Raw genomic sequence first — 15,248 nt, 5'->3', positions numbered from 1 at the left:
TAATTTTGCATGCCTCTTAGAGGAATTTAGAGCGATATCACATATTATACTTTGATATACCAGACAAAAACAGGTCCATGTAAAGGCCAAAGAAGACAAGAAGTAGACTGGCGTATTCATTCATTTAAGAATATGCATGCTCAATTTACAGTAATTGCCTACAGAAATTTTCAACTTGTCCTTTGGGCAGATGATAGAAATATGAACTCAGTTTCCTCCCCAGGAAACAGGCTATTAAACAAATGGAAGGGAAAATAAGGGCACTTGTAACGGAACATATTTAAAATGTCTGCTTCAGATCATAAAACATCCTAGAACGTATTACAATTTTACACAGGGATTTGGAAAAAACAATTTGCTCACCTGGTGCACTCCATATCCTCAGGCCAAGAGACCCCAAACATCTCCATGAGTTTGGAGCACTCGCTATATGCCCTTTGACAAAGTCTGCGACAGGGGAGAGTGACACGGCCATACTCCATGCACACAGGAGCATAGAGGGCACACAAAAATGGTCGAAAATCTCTGGAGCATTCCAAATTCACCATAGGATGAAACGGCTAGAAAAGAAAAGGGAGAATTCAATAGCTACAAACAGCAGTTTTATAGACTACTTCAGCAGGAAGCCATAACTTGTCCTATGAGTTGTTAGGTCTTTTACAACCATAAGCTCAGCCTTCTTTTTTGAACTCTGCCTGTTGGAAGAAGTTGTGATCATCAAAATACAGCACTTATGCATTTTAGGAAGACAGGCAATCAAGAAGCCTGGGCACAAATGACACAGATTCACAAGGGAGATTTATGTAGTTGATTTGCATTAATATCAATGGGAATTAGACATCTAAACTCCTTTGGGGATTCTGGCTTAGATTCACGCTCTCCAATGAAAGTGATAGAGACTTGCTTCCTGTTGTTGCTTGTTTAAATGACAGACACATCATGAATTCCTAGCTGCTTATTTAGTGGAATAACATGCAAACTTGCATTCTACTGATAAGGTTACACTCGGAGAAATATTAGATAATGTAAGATGCCTTCAGAGTATGGAAATATTACATACTGTGACTTTTTAAATATTATTTTCAGCTCACTACATCAACATTCTAAATCATCTCTCTATTTCTTAAATTTCTTTAGCAGAGCTGCATTCTTGATTTTGATTGTTTCTACAAAGTGCAAACACAGGATTTTTCCCACACCATCTTCCCCAACTGCAGAGATCCATCAGTTAAAACTTCAGGTCTATCAGAGTATATTTGCAGATAGAAAAGAGTTCCAACATACATCCTGTCACTGTTGTTACATAAATTCTCAAGTAGCTGCAAATCTTCCTAGCTTCCAGAACGGAGTTGTAACTAGAGTGAAGCCACATTAAGTGCGCCAGTTCTTGACCAGCCCAGATAAAGCACTGTGAAAGCAAAGCTTGAAAAACTTTATGGGTAAAATAACTGTGTTTGGTGTTTGCTATACATTTCTGAAAATGTTGTCACATCAATACATAAATACTTTCCAAAACAAAAGTGGAGTTTTCCCTTTAATTTTATCTTTCCAATAAATACTCTATCTTATGCTTTGCCAGGTTATCAGGTGTCATAACTGTCTTGAAACAATTTCTTGGACATGTATTTTCAAACCATGAAGAAGGAAGTAACCGTTGAAAAGTATTTCTATTTACAAGCTCACTGTTACCCAAGGAACACCTTTTCTACGTGGTAGAACATTTACTCTAGAAGCATATATATTTTTATTTTTACATAGATAGCACCGACAACATAAAAAACCCTGAAAATAAGAAAATGAAGGTACATCTTTACAAGAAAGAACCACTGGCCAACCTCCCCCTTAAAACTTTGTCTCCTGCCACTGCAGTCTTACATGTATCCATACTGAAATTTCAAGTTCTGGCTCTCTCTGATATGCCTTCCATTAGTAAAAAACTACAGAACTCCTTTTAGAATTTTCTCTTTTCTTGCTACTTCACCTTCATTCAAATTAACTGTAACAACTTGGTTTTGGTTCATGTCCACAAAGCTGTATCATCTAGTAAGGTCCGAGACTACCTCGAGGTGTGCACAAAAGAACACTGTGCAAACACAGCTCCAGGACAGGGCCGCTGCAGGGCAAAGGAAAAGCAGTAAAGCAGGTTCAAGGGAAAGCAAAGGAAACAACAGTTTCTTGTCCCCTGCTGATCCTACTATGGGCAAGTGACTGTTGCAATGGCCTCCTGCTCCGCTGCCTTTCCACCAACTTCAACAGACACTGGGCAACGGTGTCTGGGGGAATACTTGGAACTAAGCCAGGAAGCAGGGATGCAGATGGCGCTCTTCGAGACTCTTTGTCAACGGCTACAGGGTCTGAAAGAGTAGTCAGTAAGAACGGCACGCTCCCTGGCTGTCTACCTTCAGTAGCCTGAGAGCTAAGTTACTGAGTGCTCAAAGGCATGGCGAGTTGGCTGCTTAAATGGGAGCTTCTAATGCCCCCTTAGATGCCGCTGGTTGTCCAAGACATGCATACGGGCCTGGAAGATCTGGCACAAGATCTGTCCTCTGAAGGGCCAGGCAGATATGAGACAGGATCTCTGCAGAGACCAACTCTCTTCTTGCATGGCTGCTGGAGGCTTGGCTGGAGATGCTGAAACATCTAAGTAACACTAGATGCCCCTAGTCAGGTTTCTGAATCTTCACTGACAAAGACCCTTGGTGCCCTGGAGGGCACACCTGAGCTACATTTAGAAAACTTTGAGCTAGACTTACTGCAGAAAACAAGTCTGATTTTGAGACTCAGAGGGGTCTTTTGACCCCTCAAAAGACAGTACAGACATACTCAACCCAAACAACTCTAAAGCAATACACTTAAGTAGGTGTAATTTAATAGAGCTGTTCCACTAGTGCTGGCTGTTCTGTTTCTCAGCAACTCCAGGCCCCTCTCACACCATTCTGTCTCTCAAAAGAGCAACTGTAGAGAAACAAAAACTCTGTTCTGCATTATATAAAATCAGTTTATTTTACAATCATGTAGTGGCACCATGCTAGACAATAGAAAAAGAAAAAAATCCCTACAATCACTATTCTTACAAAACAGAAAAAGAGAAATCTACTCGTTTCCAATTAGGAAGAGGTAGCAGCATTCATTTGTGCCTGTAAGTAGCTCAGTCTGTAAGCATCTTGTCTCTAAAATTATCTGACTCCTTCTTTGCAGCTACTAAGATTAAAAGTCATTTTCATTTAGTATGTTGTGTACTATTAAAAAAAAAAAAAAAATCAATAAAGCCAAGGAGAGCTAGAGACTTTTTATAGTCACGCCCAAGGAAGCAGTGCAAGCTATGACATTTAGCCATATTCCCCTTTTGTGTGTAACAAAAGGCCTTCTGTTTAAAGGGCACATGCTTTTGAAAAACGTCTACTGAACAACTCAACATAAGGAGAAAAAAGTAAAAGGACAAGAGAAGATGTGGTAGTTCAACTGTTTTCAATAATTCAGGCCAAGTCCTAAGAAATCCAAAAATGGGAGGAAATACGTCCTTAAGAAGAGATAAACACCAATGTACAAGTTATGCACAAAGATTCTGTGTCGCCCCTGAAGGCGCTTAAGTATTTGATATATGCCAGATCACATAACTGAACAATATATCTAAACTTGTACAGCCAGTGGTCCCTCTGCCTCTGGGAAAAATCTTCCTGACCATACAAATTCCTTCAAAGCTGCAGGGCTCACAACAGCATTACGAACACGCCTTTTTCCAGGCTAAGTCAGTGCATGCTCACCCCTGCCCGCCTACCACTGTCCCTCCCTTGCTTTGCCACGCAGGCAGCATGCATTAAATAACATGCCACAATCCTACATCACTGCTTTTTTCACAGCTGTCCAGCCTGCCCCACAGTCGTATCATTCTCTTCTTTCCCTCTTCCCCATATTTTCTTTGCTGGTAGCAGAGTTGCTTTAAGAAATTCCCTAACTCCCAGCAGCATGGCCCTAGCTCCTTCTCTCCCTAAGATTCCCATCTTCTGAAAAAGACAAACCCCGGGAAATGTTTCAGTGGCCAGGTTCTAACAGAGAGCAGAAACTTCCTGCTGGCATTTGTTTTGGTGGTGGTTTTTTAGGAGGGGATGAAGGAAAGACAGAAAGTTGTGTAGGGATTTTTTCCTCCAAATATACTTTTAAAAAACCAAAAATAAAAACAAAAACAAATTCTCGCTCTTGCTTTGCAAGAAAAAGTAATAACTAACTATAAAGTTCCACTGTACTACTCTGTGGAACTCTGTTACAGTTTCAGACTTCTCATATTAGTGAGATAAGAAATCAAATTCTGCCTTTCATGTAACAGTAGTGGTCACTTAGCTGGCTGTTATTTGGGAAGTGACATTATAGCAAAATTTAAGCAAAATGATTTTGGTAATCTTTCACTATTCTGGTCGTTTATATATTTATTTTTCTTAACAGAAAACTAAACAGGAAGCATTCTCATAAATGCACAAAAAGAAGAAGGGGAGTTTTCTTCCCTCAGGCCCATGGGAGAGGAATGATGCTACTATGACTATCAATTACTGTTACAATTCTCTGGTGGAAGCAACTGCCTCAGGGCATATCCTGTCTCAGGGCAGCCTCGAGATCTGTGCTTTCTCCTGTGCTGCCCTATGTTTGAATTTAGCTTGCTGTTCATTAGGAAAATTCTTGAATTGTATATCAAAGTGCACGGGCAATAACGTTTTCCAGGCCACCTCCCCACAAGAACTTCAGAACCTGCAGACAGCTTTAACACTTCAGACAACTGCTAGTTAGACTGAACGTGTTATTGCCTCCTGCTTTTGATGACTATAGTTCTTCTCATTTCACTGAGCTGCCCTCACAGCTCTGATAGCAAAGCAGTTCATGGGAACGCGCTTCTAGAGTCTCTTTCAAGCAGAGTGTTTTCTTGAGACAGTGGAAATTAGTTATCTGATGGCTCTGACTTGCACACTCCTCTGAATCTTGCTGGGCTTCGCTGAGAAGTCACTGCCCCAGCTGCCCATCTCTTTGCTGGAGCCTATATCTCACAGTCATTTTGGTACACAAACGGAACCTAAAATTAATGGTGATTTTTAAGTTAATACCCTGAGCTGGACAACTACTGTAGTACTCAAACTGCTGATGCTAACTTCAAATGAGACTGTACTTGAAAGTCCTGAGTTAACCTAACTGATTTTTCCTGAAGATTAGGGAGCGCTCCCATGAGCATGGCAGAGCTAGTGGTTTGAAAAGAGCAGTGAGCTGGGGCACCACCTTAAACACACAGAGCAGGATGAGACGGAAGACTACTTATTTTCATTCAGTTTAGCCTTGAGCCAGACTATACCTCATTGCCATGTCAGTGATGGGTGCAGAAAAGACCAGAAACACACACAGCTGGGTGTGTGAGAGTAAACTCTTTCCTTCTGGAAACACTCCACACTTGCTCAGCTTAAAGTGATCATAGAAGTGCAGCTTTATTGCACAGACACTTTATTCTGTTTTCAAAGGGCAATAAGTTAAGTTGCCACATTCTGCTTTTAGTGCACAGTGCCAAGACAAATTTAGTGTGGAATACTTAGCATAATGTAAACTCAAACTTCACCTCACCATTAACTTTCTTTTCTGGACAAACTTAAGCGTAATACTTTTTCGGGCTTTGCGCAGTAATGCAGATATGAAAAGCAAAGTGGGGTCACAGTTGTGGCCACTTGTTTAGCTTTCCTTTTCAGTATGGAAAAAGGCTATTCTCACATCTTCTCTGTGAAACCTTATGATCCAAACTGTGGCCTTCTGGTATTCCATGTCTCATAATTTGATGTTAGCTGGAAAAATTGTGTTTGCAATGAGGATTGCATTGACACTGTACTACTTTATAGACTGGGAAGTAAAAAAATTAAGACTGCTTTAACTTGGAACTAAAAATGTATGCCCATAGATGCATGTCCAAGTAGATATTAAGTCATTCCAACAATAAATATGCCAAGTAATTAGTGTGATACTAAATTATACTTTTCTCATGTTATAAGTCGAACCAGATAATCACCCTGTTACTCACTTTAAAATCTAAGCCCAACTATTTTACTTGGCTTACTTGTGAAAGGGGCAGCTATCACACAAACCTTCCTAAGCATTCTGGTCTTCAGCTGTAAACAGACAGCTGGGGTTAATTTCTCAACTGTGGAAAAAAAGTGGGATAAAGACGAAAGTAGTTAAAAGACAACAAATGACACTAGTCTCTGTCTGTATGACTAAAATCTAAAGCTATCTGTTCTTTTTTCTTGTTCTCAAAAGAGGTGCCCTGCTTAATTTTAAAATTTTAAGTTCGTACAGAAGACATTGAAAAGATGGCATCCTTCTATATGGCATCTTTATGTTTTAGGAACTAATGAACACAGATGGGTAGTCCCGGTAACAATTTCCATTTGTAAGAAGTGTTAGTTTTTAGAAGGCAGCTGAGACTGCTTGGACTTCCTCCTTCCCCTCCATATACATGCTGTGATGGGCTTGGGAGAATTCCAAAGTATCACGGAGAAATAAATATACAGCCCATTGGCCACTATTTTTGACAGTATTAAGTTTAGGACTGAAAAAAGCACACTCGCTTAGACAAGCAAGAGACTGTTGGGCAAGAGCTGTAAGCCTTGACAGAATCAAAACTTCCATTTTAAATAACATATTTCTATATCCTGTGGTTGCAAAGACAACCTTCCAAGTACGAATTGAGCTTACCTAGTGCTTTGATGTCTGCAGAAAAATGCTCCAATGCTGTTGTCATTGAGGGAAGGGGAAAGATACCCAGTATGAGAAGTGGAGTTTTAGTGATAACAACCTTTTCTTTCCTTCAACTCTACCACAGCAGACTGATCTCATGACAGGGACTCAAAGACTGCTTCTGCCAACTCAAGGGAGGTCTGTCTCCTTGAATAACAACAGGAGTGAAGAGTATAAACAATTCACTGATGGCATGGTGCTCAAAAATGTATCTTGCTGAGCGAATGAAGAAAAACATTTGGTATGAAGATTTGTTAGAAGACTTGGCATTAACTTGGGAGTACAGAATTGCATCAGTAGCCAGATCAAGTTCTTCAGAGCTTATAAAAAAGGGATTTTCTAAAAATAGGAAACAGGAGGGAAGATATGAGTAAGACATTGCCAAGCTTCAAAATCACTGGTCACATTTGCTTCACCTTTTCATTTCTACTGTCATCAACATACAGAATAACATAGTGTCTGCACCATAAACAACATACCCTGTAGAACAAAATTAATCAGTTTGGATTTTTAAGATTCAGTGTTGCTCACGCTGTATGTTTCTTCCATTCAACAGAACGTTTCTTAAATCTCCCAAAGGCTTGATGGCTTTTACTGTTTCACGTGCGACTTTGCTTACTGCAGTTACTTACACGGCTAACATAGCAGAACATCTAACAGAGCTCAATATTACAAGCCAATGCAGGCTACAACCTTAACATATTTTCCACTAAGCTGAGGCAAGAGGACTTCTGTTTTCTTTATTCTGGCACTCAGGCCAAAGAACTTGACAAACGAAACAAGGGACTCTACAGCATGCTGACTTCTCAAAAGCAAATTGCAGTGGTCATCATCATTCTCCTATACGGCTTGACAGGAGGACACATTATAGTTGTCATTTAAGGCACTTCAGGGTGCAGTTTCACAATGGACCTAAGTTAATCAACCCCTGCCCTCTTTTCCTGCCACCAGCCTCCTTTGCACTGCCCTTGGTTGCATCTAAATATTCTTCCTGTAGGCTCAGGATACAACTTTACAACTTTATAATACGTTTAGGCTGATCTGTTCATTTTTCTGAGGTTTGATTTTTGCTGTTTAGCTCCATTAACAAATTTACAATGGCTTTGCGTAAACTCCAGTGCCAGTGCAAGAGGTGCAAAAGGGACATGTCACTGGAGGAAGAGGAGCAGGGCCCAGCTGAGCTGACCTAACAGCTAGTTACCATTAAACCATAAGCTGTGCTGCTCAGGACATCCTGTGTGTTTACAACCATCTGAAATATAACAGAGTTCAACTGTCCTGAGCCCAGCTGGACCCATGAAATATTGCAAGGACATATTTAAGGCAAACTCTCACTGTATAGTATTAGCTTGACAACACAGGAGACAGAAGATAAAGACTTCTTGCCATGTCAGAAAACATGCACTGACGCTGTTAAAACACAGAAGCATTACCTTTTGCAGTCAAAAGGTTGTAAGAAAGAAACACATAATGTGAATTCAGGAAGCTGCGCTTGCTACTCCCTTGGCGGTCAGTCTGCTGTGAAAATTTCAAACTGTATTCTCTAAGACAAAACATCTTTTTTAATATATAGGAATTCAATGGCAGATTCAGTCATCATCATAAATAATTTTACTGTTTGAGCTGTGATCGTCAGATAGAGTTCTGAAAGCATGAATTACTATTCCAAAACTCTCGCGTCTTACCTGGCTATATTACATTCAACATCTATTTGTGCATAGAAATTAAGGTTAAATTTTTTTTTTTTTAGATTTAGATTTTGCTCCCATGATGAATCTAACCTAGCCCACAATGAATCTAACCTAAAGATTTCAAGTAATGATCTTTGGATAACCACTGTGAGACCATTTGTTAATTCATAATTGCACTCTTACATAAAAAACAACACTAATTGTGCCAAATGAATTGACAGATGTGTTTGGCTAAATATCTGAACTTTTCTTGACCCTGCCCAATCTTTATTGTCCAAGTTGAAAATCAAAAGGAATGCACAGATAATAAAATATTACCTCTCTAACAATGGAAAAGTCAGGGTTTTTGTTCACACAGCTTAGAAAGAAGCAAAGCATCATACAGATTCAGTACAACCATCTACATAAATAATATGATGCAAACTGAAGTAAGAGCATCATCTGTTGAATTTATACCATAAAATTAATTCTGGATGTCAAACAAAAATCTATCTGTAAAATGAATGCTAATATTTTAACAGCTGTGACTGAATCTAACATTACAAGCCATCTGTTATATCTACACACCAGCAAAAATGCATATACACACACACACGCACACACACACACATGTGTATCAACAGCTGGATAGAAGGGGAGACTTGCATCTTCAAGTCTCAAAAATGAAGGATATTTCACAGGGCAGTTTTTGAAACATACTGATCTACTGGCTTGACAACTATTTATTTTCTTTCCCTGGCATATAACTTCCAGAAAGGCTACGCCATCATTCCAGTATATTAAGCTATTTTTTGGAAAAGTTAATTCTAAAAATTCAGCAAGCTGTTTCACATGCATAAATAGCGCAGAATGGTTTCCACTGGATGTGTGGTCTACGCTCTGCAAACCATGCAGCCCTGCTGTCTCCTATACATTTATTAGGATAGGACCCAATTGAAATCAAGCTGCACCATCTCCAAATCTCAGTTCAGTAGCATCTTATACTTCATTTTACAGTTACTCTGAAAGTACTGTTATCTTTTATCCTCTCTCATATACTAATTACAGTTTTCATATTATTTTGATTGTAAGGATTCTTACAGAATTACATCTGGTTTTGTGATTAGTTTCGCAAATTTTTTAAGCCAAGAACAGTAAAGTTGTAGTACTTTGTATTCTTCCCACGCATTAACATGGAAGAACTCGGCAGACGCTGATATAATTCAGAGTTTATTCAGGAAAACTAGTATATTTACCTGATAGTTTGAAAACAAACAAACAAAAAAATGCCAGTGCATCTTCCAGTGTCTATGAGGGGCTCCTGGCAGAATTTTCCTGTATTACTAGCTGCTCCCATGAAGTAGAATAAAACCATCACCAAAATAAAAAGTGATCCAGAGAGTTGAATCTGAGGATTAATTTTTCTACATCTTGGTATTACGTACGAAATTGTTCCTGCGTGCTAGGTGCTCTGCAGTTGAACATAAGATCAATGTGAAAACGGGATGGCATTTTTGAAAGTTTTTAGTTTTTGAAAACGGATTTTTCTTTCATTACTATAATTCTACAGTGAGTATATATGTTCTGACCAAACACTGACTTCATCTGTTGAGACGTTCTTTTTTTTCTAATTTTAAAAGAGATTGTCCATCCCCATAAAGGTTTCTTTTTATCTAATTACTCAACTATAAGACGACCACTAAGTAGGCCTTTCTGCTTCAGCAGACAGGAACACAGAACAGAAATGTTAAGATTGAGGAAAAATCTCAATTTACTCCCTTATATAAAAATGAAAATTCGTTTCTGGTCAAAACAAAAGCTTTAAGATAATTAACTGGTGGCTTTAATTTTAATAATTAACCACTTTTTTAAAAACATGTCAGAACACAGCAGCTGTAAATTAAAATTTAACATTGATCACGGGATACCATTCCTCCCATTCAGGGCTAAGTTAATGAGATCACAAATGAACTCTACAGGGGAGGACAGGGAAGAGGAATTAAAAAAAAATAATTGCAATTGTACATTTTTCCACTGGACACACGGCAGTTATCCACTAGACAAGTATCTGAATCACCAATTCTGAAAGCCTCAAAAAATTCCAAATTAAGAATAAAACCAAGCTTCTGAAGTTGATTTTTCTTCCCAGTAGTTAATAATTTACACGAAAAACATTTAACAAGCATTCCCACAGTGCCTCTGCCTATTTATTTCTGTGGCACCCTAAAAGCATGCTTGCATCTCTCAAAATAGACTAAATAATATTTTGCCCTCAAAGGTCACTATGTTTCTCCATACTGAGGACAGGAGAAGTTTGTGTCTAGTTCTCCTCTGTATCACTAACATAGGCTTGGGAAAAAATGCACTCACAGTGTAAAGTGCACGTCTTCGAAACACAACATGACACAAAGTAGCATTAGCAGGATAGCGGGAGGAGCGAGGGGACAGGAACGGAAGGAAACAAGGGAACAGCAAAAAATTACGTGACTACACTGTGAGACCCCCCCTACACAGGATGGTGGGCCCAAATATTCTTCCCGTAAAAGAATAAAAAGAAGCAAATATCAACAAATACCTACGGGTGGAAGAACTACATCTTCACAAGGTTATCTCAGCCAGTAAAGGGCACCGCCACAAACTCTGTAAATGTACTCCATGTATCAAGTTCTACACAGAACAAAGTGCAGGGATGGTTGCACCTAGGGAATTGATACAGAATGGAATAAGTGGGACTATGCTATAAAAGAGCAGGTCAGATAAAGAGGAAAGACTGCACTAAATTGCTCGGAGATGTAAGCATCTGAGGGTGATGTAAGAGATGGTAAATGTGTTTTCCCATTGACTGCCTGTTCGAATAATTGCCTAACGCTGCAAAATCCATTTTATAAATATCTGTGTCTAAAAGGATGCAAAACGCAATAGAACAAAGACCAGGTGTGGGGCTATGAGGTAGGGAAGGGGAAAAGAGCTGAAAGCCTGCTGTGATAAGCCTTGTTTGGTTAGCCACAGCAGGGCTCATCTGGCAGACCACAGAAGACCAGTCGGAGGGCGTTTCTTCTCTGAAGAACTATAGTAAGTTCATATAGTAGAGTTGTTTCCCATATCCCTTTATCCCTTCAACCTCAAAAGAAGCATGATAGGGACAGGAGAGTGGATAGGACTGTACATATGGTTTGGTTTTTTTTTTTCTCTCTTTATGTTTTATGATGAGCTCTGCTCAACGATCCTTTGCTGGTTTCACTTGCACCTAGCTCCCACCTGCTTACCACCTCATGGATGCTGACTAACACCTTCTAGATCAAAAACACGTCCTTTCATCCTTTAATCCATCACACTGTGACTCCTCTCTGATGGGTACAACAGGTTACAGCAGAGGAATCGGCGGTCACTGTAGCAGAACTGCAAGCTGCAGAACTTTCATGATCCTGGCTTCAATGTAACACCCCTTTCTCAAATCCCCTCCACGACCCGTGGCTACAAGTAGCAACTAATACAAAGCAGGAGGGAACCAAAGCCTAGATTTTAAGAGCCCAGCAGCTTACTTTTTCCAGACAAAAGCAACTCCTTCCCATTGTGTCAGGAAAAAGTAACTGATGGATCTGAAGAATTATGTTGTCTTTTTGTGATGCCACTTAATTAACGCTATTCTGAATAACGAGAATAATTTGCTTTTTGTTTCAAAGTAACTATACGTACGGTTGCACAGGTACTCTTTGAGATTTTTCAGTATTTTAGCTGCAAGAATTTGTAAAAGCGGAGTTGGAAGGCCAATTTTCAAATCTGACTATTCAAACGGTCTTTTTTCTACCAAAGGTAGCAACTATTTTTCTGTAAGAACTAGATGGACTATTTGTCATTCAAAAAGCTAGTGTGGAAAAGCTAAAGAAAAATAATTTCTTTGTTCTTAGACATAAATTTAAATCAAACTTCAACTAATAATTTGTTATTTAACACATGTGTATGTAAAACATTTAGCTCTCAAAGGTACTTGCTATCGAGTGATACACATTTTCAAATTTTTTTTTGAAAACTTTTTTGGTTGCTGACAGTAAGCATCGAAACTGAAATCAAAGACCAAATTTTGTTACCGTATTTTTCTCTGCAGTTACATTTCTGTAACTGCATTTCTGTATTGCCATCTGCCCAGATTAAATAAAAATGCTAATAAAAGTACAATAAGAAGCCAGGAGGAATATTTAGCAGAAGGAATTCAACTAATGGGTCTACGGATTCTGAACTACATATATTCATTCACTCCTTCACAAAAAAAAAAAAAGGATGTACAGACATCAGATAATTGATAGGACGACTGAATCATTACCTAATGAAGAAAACATGTAGTACACAAGAAAACATGTAGTACACATGTTTTCAGAAAAAAAAAAAAAATTAAAACCTGAATCATGTTTTTGGACCTGTAGAGAGAAAAAAAACTAAATGAACACTCAATTGGAATTCTATCATTGAATTTAAAGAAAGATGTTTCTCATTGCTCAATACCTCAAACATGACAACTTTTGTTCTATAAATCACGAAACAGGGAACATAAACAAGTTTACAAATTGAAAGCAACTTTTAAAAGATAAATTTCAGGTTTCTACAACACACAAAGATGAACTACAAGGAGCCTTCCTTCCTTGTTCACATTCAAATTAACCAGGCCTTTGTGCTTCTATTCACTCTTCTTCTCTTTTCAAATTTCCTTCCTCGTTACCATGGGAACCCCCTTGCTGACAAGCCTCCAAGCAGAGCAAGAGGCCAAGCTTAGCAAGGGGTGTGAAAAGGGGAGAGAGTCAAAGGGCAGAATTTGGCTCATGAGAATCAGGATGCCAACCTTTGTCACCCTACAAAGGGTGGGTAACCATAGGAACTAAGTCTGCTGAACACAGACCCGGAGTAGGAGTATCATGGCCAAATTCACAACATGGGAAACAAAATGTGAAAGACGCCATTAAATAAACAATGCTAGCACCCACAGTTTCGAATCTGGTATGAAAAAGAAAATATTACAAGCAAAAAAATCATTAAAATGCAACTTTAAGAACTGAAAGTCCAACTTTATCCTGGCTTTAAGTCCACATAATTAATTTACAATAGACCACAGTGAAACTGAGCAAATCCGATTCTCAGATCAGACACAAATATTTAATATTCTTCTCCTGCAAAGACATTGAACTTTCTTTTTCCCCTTGACTTTGAAAGATGTTCTCTGAAGATGATCTCTGAACACCTCTGAAGATGTTCTCCAGAAGCCTCACAGATAACTGGAAGTAGCACAACTTTAGAAAGATTCCTATTGAACTACAGTTTGAAATACACAGAACCAACTCACACTAACCAACAATTCTGCAAAACGTGGTAGGCAGTGTTACTATTAGTGCAAGAGCAATCTGACAGACCGGCTGTATACACAGTATGTTAACATGTGATCTGAACAGCGATTAAAACTTAGGTAGGACACTTTTGTTCTTGTACCTTGTAAAAGGGACAACAGGAGGATGAGGTACGAGATGGATCTATAAAAAATCACAAATGATATGTAAAGCAAAAATATGCTCTCACTTTTCACCGTCTCTTCAGCGCAAAAAATAGGGGACACAAAAACAGCAGCTGGCTAGTTCAAAAAGACAACGCCCTCCCCCCCAAACCCAGCAACAGTTAATTCTTTGCACGACACCTTTAACTTATGGAACTGCTTGCTGCAGAATTTTGTGGATGCTAAAAGATTATATCAGTTGAGGAAGAAAACAGATAAATTGGTGGAAAAATACCCCAAGGACTACCAATGCAAAGACATAATTTCCAAGCCAAAAAATCTCCAGGCCACAAATTGCTGGATGTGGAAGTACAGTGTGGGTGTACTATGATGTACTTGCCTTGTTCTTACACCTTTCCATATAGTACCCACTGTGGGCCGTCATGAGGTGACAGAATACCGGACTAAACAGACCTCTTGCTCGACTTCATATCACTGTTCTTAGGGTCTTAAATAAATCCATCTCCTCCTCAATTTCATTTTTACTGGACTATCTCTTACCTAGATTATATTCATTAAAGGTACATTTATAAAATTATCATCATTTTTTCAAGTCAAAAATGTTGCAAGATCAAACAATGAATTCAGAATTCAAGAGCACTGCGTTCTTCACACGTTAAGGATATTTTGCAGTCCACAGGCGGCTTAGCTTCAGTACCAATTGGTGCGATAGGTTGGATAAAAACAGGCTCGTTTTCCGTCAGCAAGTCACAAATCCCTTATGCGTCTGCTTCCTCTAATGACCAGGATACAAAATCAGGAATAAGGAAGTATTCCTTTGAACATTATCCTCTGAACATTAACAACATACTTCTATATATTCTTCTTCTCAAACCACAGAACACAGTAGCTTTGCAGCCGCACAGGAATATCTCATTGATACAAAAGTGATTCAAATCCATAAAAGCCAACCTCACTTTCTTTAAAGTCACCATGAATTTCTCCCAAAACAAAGAAGAAAACGGCAGCCATACCAGCAAGAAAACTGGTAAAAATTATGATGAGTGCTCCTTGTTGTTTAAGTTGTTACTCGCTATTATTCTCTTGTCTTGTCAGCCTGTTGCGTCTTCCTTTTTGAAGCAGAGTATGCTAACATAGGAATCAGCACCACAAACTAGAGAAAACAAGAAAAAACCCCACCACTTTCAAATGACCAGCAAAAGAAACAGTACCTCCTAGACAAGCCACAGACCTTTGAAGAAGTCCACAGTTATCAACATCACCACCAACTTTTTGCAGGGAAAAAAGCTCTGGAAAAATGGCAAGTAGATAAGACACAAAAC

General features: G+C 38.9%; 1 protein-coding gene across 6 annotated transcripts in view; it reads right to left on the bottom strand.

Annotated features, from left to right (window-relative positions):
- The window catches only part of FZD3 (frizzled class receptor 3), a 66,222-nt gene that overhangs the window by 35,098 nt on the left and 15,876 nt on the right, over positions 1-15,248 (bottom strand). For 5 of the 6 annotated variants that reach the window (XM_068936771.1, XM_068936773.1, XM_068936772.1 and 2 more), the window contains one exon: positions 364-560. In XM_068936771.1, coding sequence (XP_068792872.1) covers positions 364-560 — 197 coding nt within the window. Of the gene's footprint in view, positions 1-363; positions 561-6,717; positions 6,781-15,248 lie in introns of those variants that run through there. The other variant, XM_009666939.2, reaches the window with a different exon arrangement.

This window comes from Struthio camelus, chromosome 3 (genome assembly GCF_040807025.1).
Source record: "Struthio camelus isolate bStrCam1 chromosome 3, bStrCam1.hap1, whole genome shotgun sequence".
Classification (NCBI taxonomy): Eukaryota; Metazoa; Chordata; class Aves; order Struthioniformes; family Struthionidae; genus Struthio; species Struthio camelus.
Note: the sequence above shows the minus strand (reverse complement) of the source record. Positions and strands in the feature narration are given on the sequence as shown.